Source organism: Netta rufina (genome assembly GCF_964035555.1).
Source record: "Netta rufina genome assembly, chromosome: 5".
NCBI classification, from domain to species: domain Eukaryota; kingdom Metazoa; phylum Chordata; class Aves; order Anseriformes; family Anatidae; genus Netta; species Netta rufina.
The window spans coordinates 27,248,056-27,267,054 of record NC_140128.1 but is presented as its reverse complement, the minus strand read 5'-3'; the positions used below and the strand labels follow the sequence as shown (position 1 = coordinate 27,267,054).

Here is an 18,999-nt window from a genome sequence, read left to right as displayed (position 1 = left end):
ATATGATAATGGCTGAGCCACAACAATGTCACAGGTAACCCCCAAGATCCTAAATAATTTTTTTTTCAAAAAATTATTCTTTGACTTCAACTGTTTGTGTTGTTTATAGTCTATTTTATGAATACAAACAATCAGAATGCATTTGTCTAAGGTGATAATGAAAATATAAATTCTGACATTCCTTAAGTTCTTATGATTACTTCTTAATATTTATGGGATGTGTGTACCTGAACTTCTTGACGACGCCTGGCACTGGCAGATAATTTTTCAGGAGCTATAACACTAACTTTAGGCACTGCAAGAGTTCCATGTGATTCAAACACACCTAAAATACAAACACACAGTTTTAGATTATATTTTTTCTTTTTACAAAAAGTAGCAAGAAACAGAAAAATTCACAAATATTGATATGTTTAACATTTACTGTATTATTCAAAAAGATGCTAAAAATACAGTCAAGTGGAGAGGATTGTGAAACGTGCATGTAAATTCTCAAAATGCATACTTATGACTGAGAGACTTTCTAGGTATAAAAAAATAGTATTTTAAATCAGCGTTCTCTGAAACTAATAAAAAGTTTCATACGACTTACAGAATTTATAAAAGAATGTAGTAGACATAATATCAAAAAAGAAAAGCTATTACAGGATTGAGGCAACTACTTAATGCTCCGTTCCATAGAAAAGTCAATGACAAAACAAATACCATACCTACAAGCTTCCCCAAACAACAGCAATTAAAATTTGAAATGGTTTCTTTTGAAATTCAAATCGACATTTCAGGTAATCACAAAAAAAAAAAAACAAAACACCAAACCCACAAAGTTAAGCATGGCAGTGTTCCTGACTTTCAGGCAAGAGAAAAAAAAGCATTTTTTTAAAAACAAAGTCAGATACTAAACAAGTACTTACTGAAGTAATTATCAAAATGACAAACTATAAGAAGTACTTAATATTACTTATTTTTTAAAACACAAGCTTCTATTTTCAGGCTAAGCAGTGCAAATAAGTATCTATAAATTCACAGGTATTTTCATGTGAAGAAGAAAAACCTTAGAATGGTAATCATTCATTTTTCATCAAGATAACGTTTAATTTCTTAGCTTAAAAAGTTTTTGTCTTTTTCCCCTTTCTCTCTCGCTGTATCAATGACTGCTTATATCAGACATGTTCTGTATGTTGGTCTGAGCAGTTATTACTTCAGAGAAAATTTCAGTTTTAGATCGCTTGGAACAAAACCTGAGAATGGGAAAGATGTCTCAAACCAGATGTGCTGCTAGAATACATTTTCCTACACAGACCTTGGTAATACTTTTAAAAATTATGTTCCAACCAGATTTTCTTGCAAAACTTGTTTTAAGCAGAAAGAGAAATCATTTTGTATGTTCAGTAACTAAATACCTGAAATATTAGCAAATGATCCCTTTTGATTTGGTACGGAGAGATTATCTGACGTTTCTCTAAAAATAAAGACAGTTAGGGAAGCAAGTTAACAATAACAAATGCATGCTGTAATACATGTGGTTCTAGACTATCATACAAATATACTTATTTTAATTCAACAGATAAACCTGTGTTCTATTCTGGAACAGACAGGATATCCTATAACTTACATTACTGAGGTACTAGGCCCAGCGAACTGCACAAACAATTGTATTGCTATTGTATTGGACTACTGCTGTAGTCCAGCAATCTTTGGGTTTCCTATGGATACAAAAACTGTGCTCCCCTTCATTCAAGAGTGATTTAGATCCTAATACCAGAATATATTATGAGAATACTGTCTTTATATTACTATTTTAATCTACAATGTACAGATTTCTGAGAGATGATACTACAATATCAAAGTAATATTGATCACGAATTAAAAGATGCTTTTGATTATTTGGATCCATTTACTTTCCCCATTCAGGATTCATTAGGAGAAAAATTTGTCAGTGTTATTATGATCATAATTACTTCATTTCTCTGTTTAGAATTACCAATTTTTTTTCCCTTCTATGTTCTGTTCTCAGGATTTAGATATAAGACAACTTTTAGAAAGTATGCCTTTCTTTCACAACTTCTAATGGATCCTTGTAGATCTGTCACAAAACACATAAGGATAAGGTTAGTTGCAAAGTTAAATGCTAAGACTGGCAGAGGCCAGATAAAGGAGAATTCAGAGGTGGGTACCAAGAGGTATCACCCACTTGTACACACTACATTTAAGTTAAGCCTTTCCCAGCTTAAATATTTCCTTTACTGTTAAGTCTACTCAGAAATATGGGTATCAAATCTGTTGGTTTATTCATACAGCCTAGAATTCAGAAACTGTTCCTTCTGCCACTACATACATATATATGTATAATGCAGATACATAAACATGTATAGATCTGTGTGTAGTTATATATTTTATAGGATATATACGTATGAGTAACAGCTCTACTGTTTAAGTGTACCATTGTGGCTGTAGCAGACATTCCTGTGATTTCTGTGCTAAGTTCTATTTGTCACAGTAAACAATAATTTTAACAGACGTAGAGTACTGCTGTATACCCCAAGTCTTTGGCTAGGTGTTACTGTCACTTGGGCCAGCCAAGACGTGCGGGAGTCACACCTTCGTTTTTACCATGTGAGCACTGCCTCAGAATGAAAGGGACTTGCTGCTTTCATCCTTCAGTTACACAGTGCTTGAATGGAAATGACTTCTGTTCAGTAACGGGGACTTGCAGGCAGTCCTGCCGTACAAACAGTACTGCTGTTGTAGTAGCATTCCAGCTGGACGACCACATGGTCTTCTAATTTTTGAAGCTCTAAGGATGTTTGAATATAACAGCTGCTAGGAAAGTCAATCTCTTAATGAAATTCTATAACCGAGCTTTTTGCTTTCTTTTCCCCTCAAAAGGAACTCAAAGTTCTTGTTCCTTATTGAATAAAATCAAGGTTTAACTAGGCATATCTTAAAAATTATTTCATTTAAAAAACAAGCATTTGTCTAATTTTGACTATTCGTGTACACGTTTTGCTACTTACCTACTACATCTTTCATCACAGATTTTAGTTTTCATTTTCTGGATCAGGTGATCTAATAAGTCAGATTCAAAAATCCTTTTCTCCGTCTGTCTGTCTTTCTCAAAGGATTTCACCTATGATGTATTTCAGTGATTCTTAGGATTGTTGATTCTTAAAATGGCATATGAATAAACTACTCAAATTTAATCAAAACCAAACTGGATTATTCACGCCTTAAAGGTGAAGCAGTCAAGGGAGGAAGTTGTCGTCATAACCAATCAATCACTGACTGTAAAATCTTTGATTTTATATAATTTTTTTCCAACCACTTTCCTCCGCATTCCCAAAGCTTGAACTATCTTGTCCGCTTGTACCTTATATGTAATAAGTAATATTTAACAAATTGGTTCTTAGGTACAAATACTGTATTAATAAAAGCATATTTGGTTTGGGGCTTTTTTTTTTTTTAACTTTTGGTTAAGGAATTATGTTAGAATTAGGCTTGCCTTGCAGTTTTCAAAGATTACACTCAAACATTAAAAACTTAAAATATCTGCTCCATCTTTACTGGTAAGAGATTAACCAGTCACAACAGCATTCATCTCATTAGTGTTCTTTGTTGATTTTGCTTCAATAAAGTCATATTTAAAATAACACTCTGTAATAGTCCATAGAAGACAAACACGCATCTCATTCTCATAATCAAAATCTACTTCTTCATATAGTTACCGCACTTATTTGCTCTCTGTTGCAATGAGAAGGCAAGTGATTAACAAGTTAAGTAAAAAATATTTTAGTAACTCACATTAACATGGCCATGCCATCTCCTGTCAAGTGATTACGTTTTTCCATCAAAGAATGAATTTTAATTAAAAGAATTTTTTTTTTCTTCCAAATGATCCAGAATCAAAGATACTGTAAAACTTTTAACTTCTAAGAAGGTACCAAAACTAGAGGCTGTAGAGCAGATATAGTACAGAAGGTGATAGGTAATTCAGGCTTTAATACAGTCATATCTTTGTGTCTTAGCCTTATCTTACAGAGAAGAACAGCGTGGTTCGTGTTTGAACAACAGTGTGCTCACGGATAATAAACTGGCTTTTTCAGAAGAACTTTCTGGTACTTAACAACCAAACCCACGTTTACGTGAATTCCATCTACTTAAAGTTTTACAGAAAATAAAATGTTCCTGATCTTAAAAAAATAAAAAATGTAAAACAGACTATCAATCTGAAATAGCACTGAAATCCTTGGCTACCATGCTTACCTTAACGTGACTTCCTTCTTTATCTGACACAAGAGCCACATATGTTATCCCAGAGCATCGGCAATATTCCTGCAGTTCCTCCTGGGACTGAAATAGGAAAAGGGGAAGGAGAATGGAATGGAAATTTGACAGATTATAAAATGATCACTTTAAGTAATCAAAGTCTCCTGTCTTCAATTAGAAAAACTCAATATGCAGCTGTTACACTGAATATAACTGCTTCTAAGTGAGGAAAGCTTTATTAACAAGTCCAGAAGGTGAAACTTCATTTTGGATTCATATGTTCACCCAATCTTCCTTAAAAATTGAAGTTGAAATCTACACTAGGCAGTCTGAATTCCTAAGCCCTGCAGTCCTAGTTCCCATGTGGAAAGACTATCTGGATCCACTTTATGGGCAAGACATGCTCAGCAGCACAGCCTCTGTCCTACCTACAGTAAACTACTACTTCTTCCTTGCCAGCTGTCCTCACAGAAGAAGCACAAGTAATGCAGAACTGGTGAAATGCAGTTGAGCCTCCTTTCAGCATGGATAAAGGTGCAAGAACAGTCTGCACAGCACAGCTGCCCTCAGTGTAGACTTAGCCTGTCATGCATTTCAACAGATTCAGAAGATTCTTTGAACCAAGAAGATCTATGAAGAATCTGTGAAGGGTCTGTGAAGAAGGTGTATGGAGATTTGCTCTGCTGGCATTTTCATCTCACCTCCTTTATTACCTTCACTGGTACAAAATATGTATGCTTCTGCCTTGAAGCATCCTCACTTCACTTAAAATGAGGCTGCTTAGCCCTGATTTAACTTAAGTGATTTCCACCTCCTTGATTTCAACAGGTCTTGGATTCTGCACTCAGGATTTATAATGGGGCAGGTCACTTAACTCCTCTGTGCTCTGAGATGCACATAAAGATCCTCCAACAAAATTTTAAAGACTCTGGCAGCTAGAGAGGAAGAGCACTGCAAGGCCAGTGAGACCTTCTTAACATTACTGTATCTTAGTAGCACTCTGCATTCTCAGCTTTATGAGTCTGTGATTCAAAAAAAAAAAAAATTATGTGTTAATAAATGTGTTAATCTTAGAGTAGAGCAATATACACACGTAGAAAGACGTTAGAGCAATATACACACGTAGAAAGACGTTATACCTGGGACCAGTCGTACATTATTTCAGCTGGAATTCCTGCAGTCCAGAGTTTCTGAACAATATTGATAGCTCTACCCATGGACATCTGACCAACACTTACAACCAGCAGGTCACATGAGCTGACAGAAATCTGAAGGGAAAGTGAAAACAAGAGGGACAATAGTAACCGCCAGACCACCTTTTAACCTTCATAAGGCAGTTAAAGTAACAAAGAAGGATATATATACTAACATTATATAAGGATATATATACTAACAGAATGCATCAACCTGAAAAGAGGGGTTAGATCACCTCTTTTTAGAGCCACCATACTCCTGAGCATCTTTAAAAGGTGCTGAATTTTAATTTTTGACAAAAGGCAACTGCATGTCCCACCAAGTATCCTAGCCATTTCCATTCTTTCCTTCTAATTGAACTGAAAAATGTTAATTTATTCTTATAAGTAAAAGTTAGTAAAATACACATTCCACAACCAAATGAAACTGTGACATATAGAGTCCATTTCCTTAAGGTTCCTTCCTTGTAGGGGCAAAGTAACAATAGCTAAATATCAACAGTTGTAATTTTTCATCTGAAACAATGCTCAGACTGAGAAAAATGTCTCAATTAAAAATCAAAGGGTATAAACCTGAACATCCGCTGTTCCCCTTACTTTATTAAACAATGCTATGTAGAGAGACACAGAAGAAAACAAGTCATCTTGATATTTTCTATTTCAGTACAGTATTTTGGAACACATCTGCATCTCTTATTTTTTGCCTATCTGTAGTTATAACTAGGTTACTGAGCAGTCAGGAATAAGCAAAGAAACAACCACACCTCCCCGAAAACAAACTTACAGAATCCTCCATACTGGAAACGGCAGCAGTTATTTTGTCTATAGCTATGCTGACTCCAACAGCTGAAGGAACTGGTCCTACTGTCTGTGGTCCTCTAAATTGTGGAATCTCAAAACAAGACAAAGCAGAAGAACCAAACATTTATCTTTGAAAAATGTCAAAAAGGTTTTTGATCTTTTTCACGTTCTTCTTTCCATCTGAACTCATTAAAAGAGATGTGCACATACCAAATGATCATATCTGCCCCCTGCAGCAAGGATTTCAGGCACAGTTCTTTGTCTTCTTTTGATGTATGCTATAAACTGAAAGATAATACCATTGTGTTGCTGTATTTTGTAAACTAGTCCCAGATTTATAGAAACCTGTAAAAATAAAAATGAATAAATGAACAAGTCCTGTACCAATATTACTGGTTAATATATTTTACTTGCTTTTAGCAGCATGTATTGACAACAATGTCCCCACATTAGGAAGACAGATGAAAACACTATCTCCAAAAGCTTAAAATACGATTAAAAATAAGGAAATAATGCTTTAAGCTTAATGCATCACAACAGACTTGTAACACAAACTCCAAACAGTAAGTCTCAAGGAAGGTGGAAGGGGATGCCTTCAGTAATCAGCTTTCTGTATTTTAAAAATATTTGCAGTTTATTTCAAAATTTAAAATTTCTTTATGCTCTGGGTAATGACTTCAGTCTTTGCTGGGAAGAAAATATCTGTGCAGTTAAGACAGAAATCAATCCAGAGACTTATTCTTAAAATGAATCTCTCAAAATCAATGCCAGTATTATTACTTGTCATCAAAACAAGTATAAACAACATATATTTTGGTGTGCTTTTTGTACCCTAACATATCATTAGTTTGTTTCATGACAAATTACATGGCCCAGTAGCCTACAAAACAACAAACTTATTAGTAGAGCGTTTTTACAAACCTGAAGCTTTATTCCAAGCTGCTTTAACAGAGCAATTATTTCCTCTAGATCCTTCATGCCATGCTTCAACAGCTGAGTCACACCTGGCTTTTGTTTTATCGTTGTGTTTAAAAATGGAAATACATTACTTGCTTCTCCCTTCTGCTCAATGAATTTGTAGAGTCGAGAAAGCTAAAAGCCAAAATAAAATAAAAATATAGATAGCACGACTGACAGTGCTCATAACAGGTCACATAAAAAAAAATACATAATTTTCTGTGTGAGTGAAGTATCGGCCTTTTTTTTTCCCTTGTTCCTCCTAGCAACCTATCAGAGCATCCAGAAGTCAGCCTCAACCCTCTTGAGGCAGACTTGCCAACAATTGCAAACAATTTTTTTTTTTTTTTAAAGTTTCTTTCATTTTACTAGATATCACTCTGTACAGTGTTCCATCTACCCTTTCACCATTTTCATAATACAAAACACATTTAAGAGAAGACAGATGCATGGAAAGCAGCAATACTGTCTTCAAGAGAGAGCAGAGAACAAAATCAGACCACTTTCAAAGAGACTAATTTATTTTGGACAGTGGATGTAACAGTTGATTCTTCTCACTCTGGTTGAGTAAATTTCAAAGTCAGTGTAATATTCTGGCTTATGGCAAGTTTCAAGTAATTTAACACTGAATTAAAATTACTTACACTATTAGATGACAGAGAGAGATTACAGAATTTGGCTTCTACTTCTCTTTTGGTTAGCTTTTCAGTCTGCAAGAGAAACAGATGTAAACATATTCAAAACAACTGGGTTACAACAAACATTAGTGATGAGAAGAATTAAAACATAACTTTCCAATCCTTTTAATTAAAGGTTCTAGTTACAAACTTCAATCATACTTTAGAAGAGTGAAAATGATAAATAACACTTTCCACTTATCTCTTAGCGAGGTTATATTTGGCTTGGTTCAAGAAACATACATAAGTAAAAACTACCAACTTCTGTTGAAAAGTACTTCTGCAAAAACAAATACAAGACTGTTTATGCAAATTAACATAAACCCAAAAAGAATAAATTTAAAAAATTAAAGGATAAAAGTAAAGAGTTAAGAAATACACATTTTTGTTGGGATTTAAACACTATCTTAATTATGCAAATGAATTTAAACTATTTTCTCTGCATGGTGGAAAAGATCAAAATGTTACTAATACACATTTTGAAGTTTTTATTGAATTGCCTACCAGTTCTTCACTATACAGGTGAATAATTCTCTTGTAAATATAAATTTTAAAATTATCTTAAAACACCCTATTCCAGAAGTAACAGAAAAGTTATTATTCTAATTTTACAGCCCAAAGATAGTGAGCCATTTTAAGTATCAAAAAGATGTTCCTTGTTATGCTGGCAATTCTCTGTTCCTCGTTTTTAGAAATTGCTCCACAAAATAAGATAACCTAAGTGATCATTACAAAGATTAGTTTAATATCCAGTAGCTTACCACAGCATCATACAGAATGATATAAACTTGATTGAGTTTATCCTCTGGTATCCCACAATGCAAAAGTATAGCTTTCAATAAGGAAGTATGGTTCAAATAAATACTGTAATTTCTTTCCTAACAAAGGGGAAAAAAAAAAGAAAAAAAAAAAAAAGAGAGAAAAAGAAAGGAAGAAACAATCAAACAATAAAAATATTTTATTAGCACTCTAATTTGCTTAAAACAAAACAAAACAAATCCACCACGAACACCCCTAAATGCATACCAAAAAAGATGTTTCTTAGACCTTTAGTAACTTCTCCCATTGTTCAAAAGTAACTCCAGACTTCTTCCATCACCTTACCTTCCATTTATAAATAAAGAATGGCAAGGTCTGTCCCATTCTACAGTAAACACTTGCCTGACAGAAGACATTATTTCAATGGCACTGTAAGGGTTCAATTAGTATTTATGATACATACAAACATTTGCTTCATTTTAAGTTTACCTACAAAACACATTTTTATTTAAATGACAATGCTCTGTACCTTACTATTGACAAAATTTGTGATCACAAAGTTCTATACTCATTAGAGGACCTACCCTTTTTGAACACAATAGATTGAATATTTACTTAGATTAAAATTTTATATGGAAAAGGAGCAAAAAATATTTTTAAAAAATCAAGAAGCATCATTAGAGAATCTACCTGTAGCACTGGAAACTCTTGAATGATTTCTGAAATGGCATAAATTGTTTCTGCTATAGGCAAAAAACTATTTCCAGTAGATGTAATAATGTCAAATGCACATTCTAGAAGTTCTTTGGGATGACAGCGGTCTAACTTCCGAGGTCTGAAAACTCGCTCTATACAGTATCTAAAGGAAACATTGAAGAACGAATCAGCATCTTCAGTGTTCACTGTCATAAAGCAGTTCATCTGTGCAAAGTGTCTTTAAGTCCCTTACCTTTTCAAGTTTGATATGTTGTTTCTAGCTACAAATCTCGCAAAAGGAATCTGAAAAACAGAATGCATAAAAATTGTGGAAACAAAACCTTCAGTCTGGCTCTGCTCTTAAACTGGAAATGAATTACTACCACATAGTCAACACTTCTCATGTGTAATAATGCCTTAAATATTTGCCAAAGCCAAATAAGATCAATCCTCTTTGTGACAAGCCTTAAAAAAGGGCAAAAAAAAAAAAAAAAAAGTTCTCTAATAGCTTGGAGAAGGAAACAAGGACCTTTCTTAAGTATCCTAATGAATGCAAAATGCATCATCATTAACTTGACTATGAGCCTATTGAAATGTACTAGCAAGTATTTTTTCGTTTACATGAAGATATAAAGGAGTATTTGTTTAATAAAACTTTGGCCAATACATTTTCCAAAACAAGCAAATCCAACAGAAAAATCAATATTGTAGATCCTGCACAAGTCCTTAGCTGTGAATCACACTGTATATATAGCTTGATGTTATAAATGCAAAGGAAGAGTGAGTCACATTGACCTTAAATTAATAATATGCAATATAAAAGGTCAGGTTCTTTAACTGTCAGTAATAAATGAAAAAATATAACTTAAAGCATTTAGGTTTTAATTAAGTGCAAAGCAATTAACTACACCAACATTGCGTTTAATTGGGCAGTACTGAATCACAGACACTAAAATTTCAACTGCACATACAATTCCTCTCCAGAGGAGAATGACCCTTTACAATATATGCTCAAGGGGAACATAAAACTGGGCAGAATGTTACATACATTCTCTAGAAAAGACATATAAATAGGGGATAAGAATATTTTCACTGGTCATAGGAAAAGTCTTTTGTCTCATACATGTGCAAGACAAAAAATGAAAGCAGCAGTGACATCTACCACATTGATAATACGGTATTATTTTCACCTATGGTAAAAAAAAGAAATAAAAAATAAAAAAAAATATTTCTTTTAACAGTTCCAGCTGTGAAAACCAGGATGACTGGTTTTCTGAGCACTAAGAAGAATACAACAGGCACTGAAAGATAGACTGCTTCAGTAGCTTGAGGAAGTATAAGCATAAACCGAATTCATAACCGGTAAATCAAAGGTATTGACAAACACCACAGCACTCTTCAAACCCAGCTTTGCCTGCAGAGAAGATACTACTTACTCTGAGGTCATAAGGAAGCATAACAAGCATCCCACTGTGATCCATGAAATATGAAGCTTCGTTATGTTCGTACAGTTTTTTATTTCTAGGCATGAGCAGTGGCGTATGCAGCTTGATGGCTCCTACATAAAAATAGTAAAATACTGTTAGCTCCCATTTCAAAATTAACATCTACTTTTTACAAGTTTATATCATACTCTGCCAGGTTGCTTAATCTCAACCAATACTTTTTAAAAACTGCATTATTTTAAACATCCTTTAGCGGTGGAAGAGGAAAGCCTATTAAAGAAACACATCAACCAAACTCTGATGTTCTATCTTCCACAGTTCTTGGAATCAAAAGGCAGCCCTCAAATAAACAGAGAAGTGCCAATTCCACAGCCCCTGCAGAATCCTCACCTTGCCCTCCCTCTTTAAAAACACTTTTCAGAAAAACATGCAAAAGGAACAAATTAAAAACTCTATAGATAGTGGTAGTACTGTTTTGGTCTAGAGGCACTTCTGTAGGGAACAAATATTGTTCAAAAATGTATCCCATTTCTCCAAAAACTGCCTCAAATGTTTGTGGTTCACTTTAAAATCCTCATTAAATACCTTTTTTTTTTTTTTAATTATATTTTGCAACCATCTATCTGTATGAATCTAATCCTCAGAGGAAACTCTACTATAAACAATATAATCACTAATCATTGAGAAAATACTTTCTTGTTTTAAATTCTCTACTGACTCTTAAACTGCTACTTTATTATAGATGCTTTACCAAAATCTTCAACTAGATTTCAACACAAGCCTTATATCAAAGCAATCAACCAGAAAGCTCCCCAAATATAGGGAAATGCTTATAATCATTGCAGACAGAGATAAAAACTAATGGAAAACATGTTTCCCCCCCACTAAAAGACTGAAAAAAATTAGATATCCAAACTTTGCTTTCCAAAGTTTGTCAAGCTTTAAATGGAGGGGAAAAAAAGGTAACTTTTTATTTCACTTCAGGTTTCTGTTTCTCTTATTTTGTATTGCCATATCCTTATGCTTAATCAGATTATTTGCTACTAGTATATCTACTAGGAAATCTTCCAGTTTCTATTTTAAAGATTATACACTTTTATAGAAAACACAATTAACTCCTATAAAATAATATGAATTAAAACATTTTGAATGGGACAGTGTATACATATATATATATATTTTTTTTTTTTTTTAAAGGAAGAAAAATTGATTAAATACTATTACTACTGTTTGGATAAAGTAACGGAAAGAAAATCATCATGACACTAGCTCCAGCTCATTTAATTCCTGAACTGCAAATCTAAGGGCAGTATAGCTGAAGGCACACTTGCTCTGTTTTTACATTCTTTTTTAAGGCATTCATATTCTGGCTTTGTTCACAGGCAAGTTACTATGCACGTGGATGTTTGGTCTCTCACCACAGAGCTATCCCCATACTCACACCTACATTTTACGTAGCACTCTCTACATCTAAAAGCTCTCACAGACGCATCAGAACAATGAGATACAATCAAAGACATAATTCAGATTTTGACTGTCCTTTCTATTGAAAATCTAAATCATTCAGATTTGAAGTTAACAGCTATTGGGATGCCAAAATACCAGCAAAAACTATACAAAACTTAGAAATGATATGCAACTCCTGAACATACTTTGTGACTCATGTGATAGCAACAAAACCATTCCATTCCCTTGAATCCATTCAGTCACAAAAAAGGAAATGAACAACTTTTGTAAACGCACCCACCGTGTCTTTTAAATATCCGGCTGACAATCTCACATACATGCTGCTGTATCTTGGCTGCCCAAATAGAAAAACTACCCTGAAACCATCACAAATAAAAAGTACACATATAATTTATATGCGATGAACACTCTATACAATATAGGTAATAAGTATGCTGCTACCTTCTCTCACTATCATCAATTGTAAAGTTTACACAATAAAAAACTACAGTTATACAAAGCATTATTTTACTGTGTTATCTTGTATTTTGATTTAGAAAGATTTATGAGCTTACAGACAGAGAAGGGTTACTTTGCCACCATTAGAAAAGGAAGAAAATAGCCAAAGCCCACAATTTACGTTGGCAATCAGATGCATTAGTTTGACATAAATTAAGAATAAAGCTTATTTCATCATTGAAGAATTAATGTAAAGTTAAATGGGAAGAGGGTATTCAGCCCCCATAGTACAGATTTGTAGCTTTAAATGGGAACTAATGTGAAGGTTAATCTTAAGAGATTGCAATTATCTCAAACATGCTTTGAGTTTAACCACATCAACTTCACTTTTTTTTTTTTTTTTTTTTTTTAAATCCAATACATGAGAAAACTCAAAAACATCCCCTTAACACCTACAAACCTTAAGCATATCACTGTCATAGGTATAGTCTATAGCTGGAGATATACGCTGTGAAAATATTTGACTCATCATAGTCCGGTAGGCCTTTCCATCCACATTTGCTAAGGTATGGTGGAGTACTTCATGAAGCTCAGACTCTTCCATCTGTGGTGGTGGAAGATGTTCACTTTTTAACAGCTCCACAGCTGTTGGTCGTGCTGCAGGATCGTGGTTCAAGAGCCATGTAATAACTGATCTCTACAAATTAAATCAAAATTTTATATATTTTTTTATGCTAGCAGTATTTACAAAAACCTTCTTAGACACATCACATATACAGAATGATACATGCATCAGACTATACAGGAAAAAAAAAAAGAAAGCAGGGTCTGAATCTTTAAGTTGGGTAATTCTTTGCTTATTCTAAGTATCTTTTATTACGGTAGTATCCAAATAAAAAAATGACTAAAATTATTAGAAATTTGTTAGTCCATTTAGGTCTCAAGGGGTGACAAGAATATGTAGTGCTTTTTGCTGTTATATGTTATGCAAGCTCTGGCATTTTATTAACAAAGTTAAGAGAAAACACGGTCACATGCATAGGTTAGAGAGTTACAGACACTAAAAAAAGAGAGAATCTTCCCAGCATATTTTGGTAAACTGTACAAAAAGGGAATATTTTTATGGTACTAGTGACAGACAGATTGCTGTTCCACTAGCAAAACAGACAAAAAGTTAATTCTAATGGTTAATGAAAGAGTCCTTGCACAACAAAGAATTTTTCTTAGATGGTTCAGAAAAAAATTACACTGCACCTTATCACTTCATTCCTCTGCCATGGAGGCATGAACTAAATATGATGAGACAAAAAGAAAAAAAAAGACAAACAAACAAAAACTCTATTCAAATCCACTGAATTCTTGCTGTCCCAAGTTGCTCAAAAAGCTCTTGGTAGCAATTTTCAAACTAAGAGTGTCAATTTAAGCTATATATCTCTTCCTGTTCTGTGACATGGATCTCTTTCTAAAGTTTAAATTAAGGGTTAAAAAAACATAGCTGCAATTTGTTTATGCCTAAAAAGTAAAAATTGTCCATGACAGCTTAAAAGATACATATATATGGGTGAACTCTGCATTTCTTTATGACTGTACTCAGGGAATTCCGTGGATAAGCATATTTCCATGTCAACTTTATTTTTTTTTTTTCCTCTTCACTTTGTTCTAATAACAGGTAATAACAGCTTGGCAGAAATTACTAATTTAGACTTAAGTGGAAAAAATAATAATTAATTCTTATTCACAGAGAATACCTACTAGTTAAAATGCCTTCAAAATTACCTGCTTTGCATGCTTGACTTCATCAAAGTCTTGAGGAAATACAATACTGGGCTATAAAAAAAAACAAAAAACACAGTTAGTTTGAACAGTCACTCCAGCTTATGCAAGCTGGTCTTATTTTTAAGTTCCATATTTTTAATCAGAAAGACCAAGCATTTTTATTTCAATGGGGGAAAAACAAACAAACAAAAAAACATGGCATAGTTAATTTGAAGAGGTAACAGAAAGAATGTTACTGAAATGCCTGAAATACTGAATACTGACTAATGTTAATAACAAAGAAATCTACATTACATTAAGAGAATGTCACTAACAGCTCCAACTTTATCCTTTTTGTATTAGATATTTTAACTTTTTTTTCCTTTAAAAAAAAAAAAAAAAAAAGCACTCCTCATGGAAACGTTTTTGCTGTTTTGAATCCTTTTCCTTTTCTTAAGCTATGTGATGCACAGAATTCAATCTTTTATACCTGTAAACTTACCAGTCTTAGCTGACTAAGAACAAAGATCCTTTCTGATGCAGTACTCATGGGGTGGTAAGACATTTCAAAGAATATTATACCCAGACTGAATAGGTCCACTTTCTGTGGAAGACAAAATGGAAATCTAAATGCAGTACCTGTGAATTTTCTGCCAAAGACGACAGCAGAGAAAAATAATATTTTGTTTACATTTCACATTAGAGAGCATAATAGAGATGTGGGTTGGCTTTTATTGTTGTTTAATTTTTGTTAAATGATGCAATCAATTCAGATTTGGAAGACTTCAGTATCTTTTATCTTTGCAGCACTGCCATGACATATAGGGCTCTGTTTCAGTTCGAAATCACTCTTGCTTTGAAATATATACATTTGCATATAAACAGGATCCTCCGAAAAGAAAAAAAAAAAGTACTACCACCCCCCAAAAATCACAATCTAGAAATCCAGGAGAGCAATATATACTTCAGATGATGACATTTTACTTTAGCTAAAGGTTGTAAGATTTCTAACCCATTCACTTAGAAAGACCCACCTTTCAACTTCAGGTGGTTTGCATGTAGACACAGTTACAGCACAGCGCAAATAACTGCCTTGCCTATATCCTTTCACCTTGGTCCCAAAGGTGGAAATTTCTCATTCCCTTGATTATCTCAAAAGTCCTACCACATCCTTTTCCACCTCAAATTCACCACTGTTGAGCATGAGCGACCTGCATTGTACATAGTACCTTAGATTCCATGCTGGCTTTTTATTAAGTCTATTTAATCATACCTGGTTATATGTAGACTTAGTGTTTCCTTGGACCTCTGGACTGACATACAATGCAGTACCAACCATTCCTGTCAAACTACCTACACATCAAAAGATAAAAAACATTAATTTCAAGAAAGCAGGAAAAAAATGCAGCATCCAAGTCAGGAAATCTCACTAATCTTTTGTCTTTGTTGCTTTCAGGGTGGAATGCAGTTCTTCATAAGAGATACCCAGGCAAGAACAGTTTGCAAAACAGTTCTTACTTTCATATGTCAAGCATAAGTGTCTGTCTGTACTATCTACATCCTACCTACTGCTTTACAGAATTGTAGTAGGTCAGTACACGATACAACTAAGTATCACTTACAATTCACTCATCTTAAGATACACATATACTAACATTTTCTCCAAACAAAAAAATCAGCCTAATATGGAGCAAAGCCAATAGCAACAAAACCAAACCAAACTCCCTCAAGTCTTAAAATGTGCCACACAGTTAAGAGAACATTAAGTACAGATAGAACAGATACACAGGATCTCTACATAACCCACCATAATAAAAGCACCAGTCTGTGGCAGAAAGCTAGCAGTGGAAACAAATTCAATCAGGCAATTGGCAAAACTGCCAGATTATATGTAACATATCCACTCAGAAGTCGTGTGTTTTTTTCCTCCAAACAAACAAACAAAACACACACAAAGTCATTTTCAAACAGTGACTCAAAGTTCTAACAGTGTACACCGTATTGCAGAAAACAGAACTTTGCTTAAAATCATTTGAAGCAAGCTACAATGTATACTAACCTGATGGGTCAGACTTAGCAAAACTATCGGAGTGATTTTCTTCTTGTTTAGAGATTGCCTGAAATTAGGAAAACAGGTATATTGCACATGGCACTTGAAATGTTTCTGTTGGTTTTGCTTGCTGCTTTGGTTTGCAGCACACAATTTAATTCTAGACTCTTAGAAATAAAAATATTTATGGCATTCACAATAAAGTCTGATGAGCATTACTTTCTATTTTCATGTATATTCAATGTATATTCATGTAATGTTACATGTAATATATAATATATTCATGTAATATTACATGGAATCATGTAGCATTTGTGTAATATTACGACACAAAATGAAAGTTGCTTCATTCACTTTCAGCTGTACTTACTGCATTTGCTGGATGATCTGTAGCTAAACCAAAATCACCAATTTTCACATGATCATCGGAATCTAAAAAAATGTTCACAGGTTTCAAGTCTCTGTGGATCATTCCCTGTTATAGCAGGAGAACAACAAAAAAAAGACCAACAGCATATGAAACAAGAAACACAATGCAAAATGTAAGTCTTTATAGTAGACTGAAAAGCAGTATTACGTAATTTAATTATTCCATATAGAGTGGAAAATTTAGTGCATTAAGTCACTGATGATTAATCTCGAAGTAAGACTACAGGCACTAGCCCAGAAGATAGAAACAATCTTTAGTGCTAATAGATACCTAATGCAATGTTTTTAAAGGTAGGCTGTTTTTTTGTTTTTTTTTTATGACAAAGGGAAAGGTTTGAAGTGAATCATTACAAAACTCAAATTTATGATAATGCATTCTAAAGCCCTAGAACTGAATAATAATAGGAAGAATAAGGAACAAAATTTGCTAATAAAGACAATTATACAGAATCAAATGCTCAAAATTGAATAGAGTAGAGTAGAGCAGAATATATCATAACATATATATTGTGGACAGGTCATAACTGTCATACTTACTAACCTTTTCATGGATGTAAGCTAACCCATCTAAAATTTCTCGGAAAAGCCTCCAAAGCCGACTGGTGTCTTCATATAATCCTTGGTCAATGGTATCCCTTAAGGTGCTCTTTTCACAATACTCCATCTTCAGTTGTGCATATGTAGGGAAGAGAGGGAGAAAAGAGCAATTTTGTAAACAAACAAACAAACAAAATCACAGAAACTTGAGTATGTGAGCATATTAATGCCTGGTTCTGTAAAACACAGTTCAGAAGCAGCTATCATGGAAATATTCAGCTGTTTGGAATTTTTATGGAGAGGTGTATTTTAGCTAGAAAATATGATCTCACTTATGGGTCCTATTCCATTTTCAGGGACAATGGTACTAGCTTGTTTAGTAGTCCATTTTCATACATGAATGTTAAAAACAAGATGAAAGCTGTCTAGGCATAATCTATGTTTAAACCAAACTTCCAAGTATCTTTGGCTTTATTTTACTTGGATCCTTAACCAATTATATGAGGTGTATGCACAGCATGTGCAAACAATCACAGAAATCTAATTCCATCTAGTTATGCCTCCCTTCCAGACCAGGGCTACAGGCAGACTGACCTGAATATACAGGTAATGCACTGTCTGAATGACTGGTATCTTGTCTTCCTCTTCATGGCTACTCTTTTCATTGCCTTCTTCACCCTGTATCACAGTAAAAATAACAGAAGAGATAGCTACAGGAAGCTGTCCAGAGTTTTTTTTTAATGCATACTACTGTTCTTTAGTGGGTAAAGCACATTCATGAAAACTCATCTTCTATGACTGGGTTTTAATATTAGCAAAATAATATATTGACATTTTTATAACACTGCTGCTTCTAAATCTGCTAGAAAAACAGATATGACCCAACTCTTACTTTCAAAAGTGAGAATGAATAACATTTTTGTCATAATTAGACACTGGAAGAAAAGTCTTCTAGAAGATCTAGATTAAATCTGCATCTCAAAATGTGTCATATTTAAAACAAACACACGAACAACAGAACAAGCAACACGAACAAACAACACCTTTGAAACTGCAATATACAAAGCATACCTAGTAAAATTAATAATGAACAGAAAAACAGTAACTTTGATATATAAATTCTCTCTATCCTTCCATGATAGTAAGCATACTGCCATCTTATTAAATATATGTTGAAAGCTTTGTCATACTGATATACCTTTCAACAGAAAGGAGATCAAGAATCAATTGGAGCATTTTACAAATCATCAGGATTGGCAATGACAGATTCTACATGCTGTAGAAAGTTCCGTGTATTAGCTTTCTAGTGATACAGTGCTCTGACTTTTCACTAAAAGTGGTGTGATTCAAAATCTTAAGAACAACTAAAATCTTGCATACATTATGCTGACCTCCCATCTCTTTGACTGCTACAAACACGTCACCACTTTCAGAAAGTGTCTAGTATGAGCAAATACACTGATTTATGTCCCCTAAAAAGAGAACAGAATTTCAACTTTCACATGATGTAAGGCAATCCAGATGGTGAATTG

The 18,999-nt window shown here is 33.8% G+C and overlaps 1 protein-coding gene across 2 annotated transcripts in view; it reads right to left on the bottom strand.

Annotated features, from left to right (window-relative positions):
* Positions 1-18,999, bottom strand: part of EIF2AK4 (eukaryotic translation initiation factor 2 alpha kinase 4) — a 38,343-nt gene that overhangs the window by 4,305 nt on the left and 15,039 nt on the right. For both annotated transcript variants that reach the window (XM_084288184.1, XM_084288185.1), the window contains 22 exons: positions 18,062-18,145; positions 17,472-17,594; positions 16,872-16,976; positions 16,511-16,568; positions 15,725-15,804; positions 14,954-15,055; positions 14,473-14,523; positions 13,157-13,393; positions 12,539-12,614; positions 10,783-10,904; positions 9,600-9,649; positions 9,341-9,509; positions 8,653-8,769; positions 7,859-7,924; positions 7,179-7,349; positions 6,468-6,602; positions 6,241-6,348; positions 5,403-5,531; positions 4,261-4,347; positions 3,015-3,127; positions 1,401-1,459; positions 228-325 (listed from right to left, as the gene is read on the bottom strand). In XM_084288184.1, the coding sequence (XP_084144310.1) occupies positions 228-325; positions 1,401-1,459; positions 3,015-3,127; positions 4,261-4,347; positions 5,403-5,531; positions 6,241-6,348; positions 6,468-6,602; positions 7,179-7,349; positions 7,859-7,924; positions 8,653-8,769; positions 9,341-9,509; positions 9,600-9,649; positions 10,783-10,904; positions 12,539-12,614; positions 13,157-13,393; positions 14,473-14,523; positions 14,954-15,055; positions 15,725-15,804; positions 16,511-16,568; positions 16,872-16,976; positions 17,472-17,594; positions 18,062-18,145 (2,340 nt within the window). The remainder of the gene's footprint in view (positions 1-227; positions 326-1,400; positions 1,460-3,014; positions 3,128-4,260; positions 4,348-5,402; positions 5,532-6,240; positions 6,349-6,467; positions 6,603-7,178; positions 7,350-7,858; positions 7,925-8,652; positions 8,770-9,340; positions 9,510-9,599; positions 9,650-10,782; positions 10,905-12,538; positions 12,615-13,156; positions 13,394-14,472; positions 14,524-14,953; positions 15,056-15,724; positions 15,805-16,510; positions 16,569-16,871; positions 16,977-17,471; positions 17,595-18,061; positions 18,146-18,999) is intronic.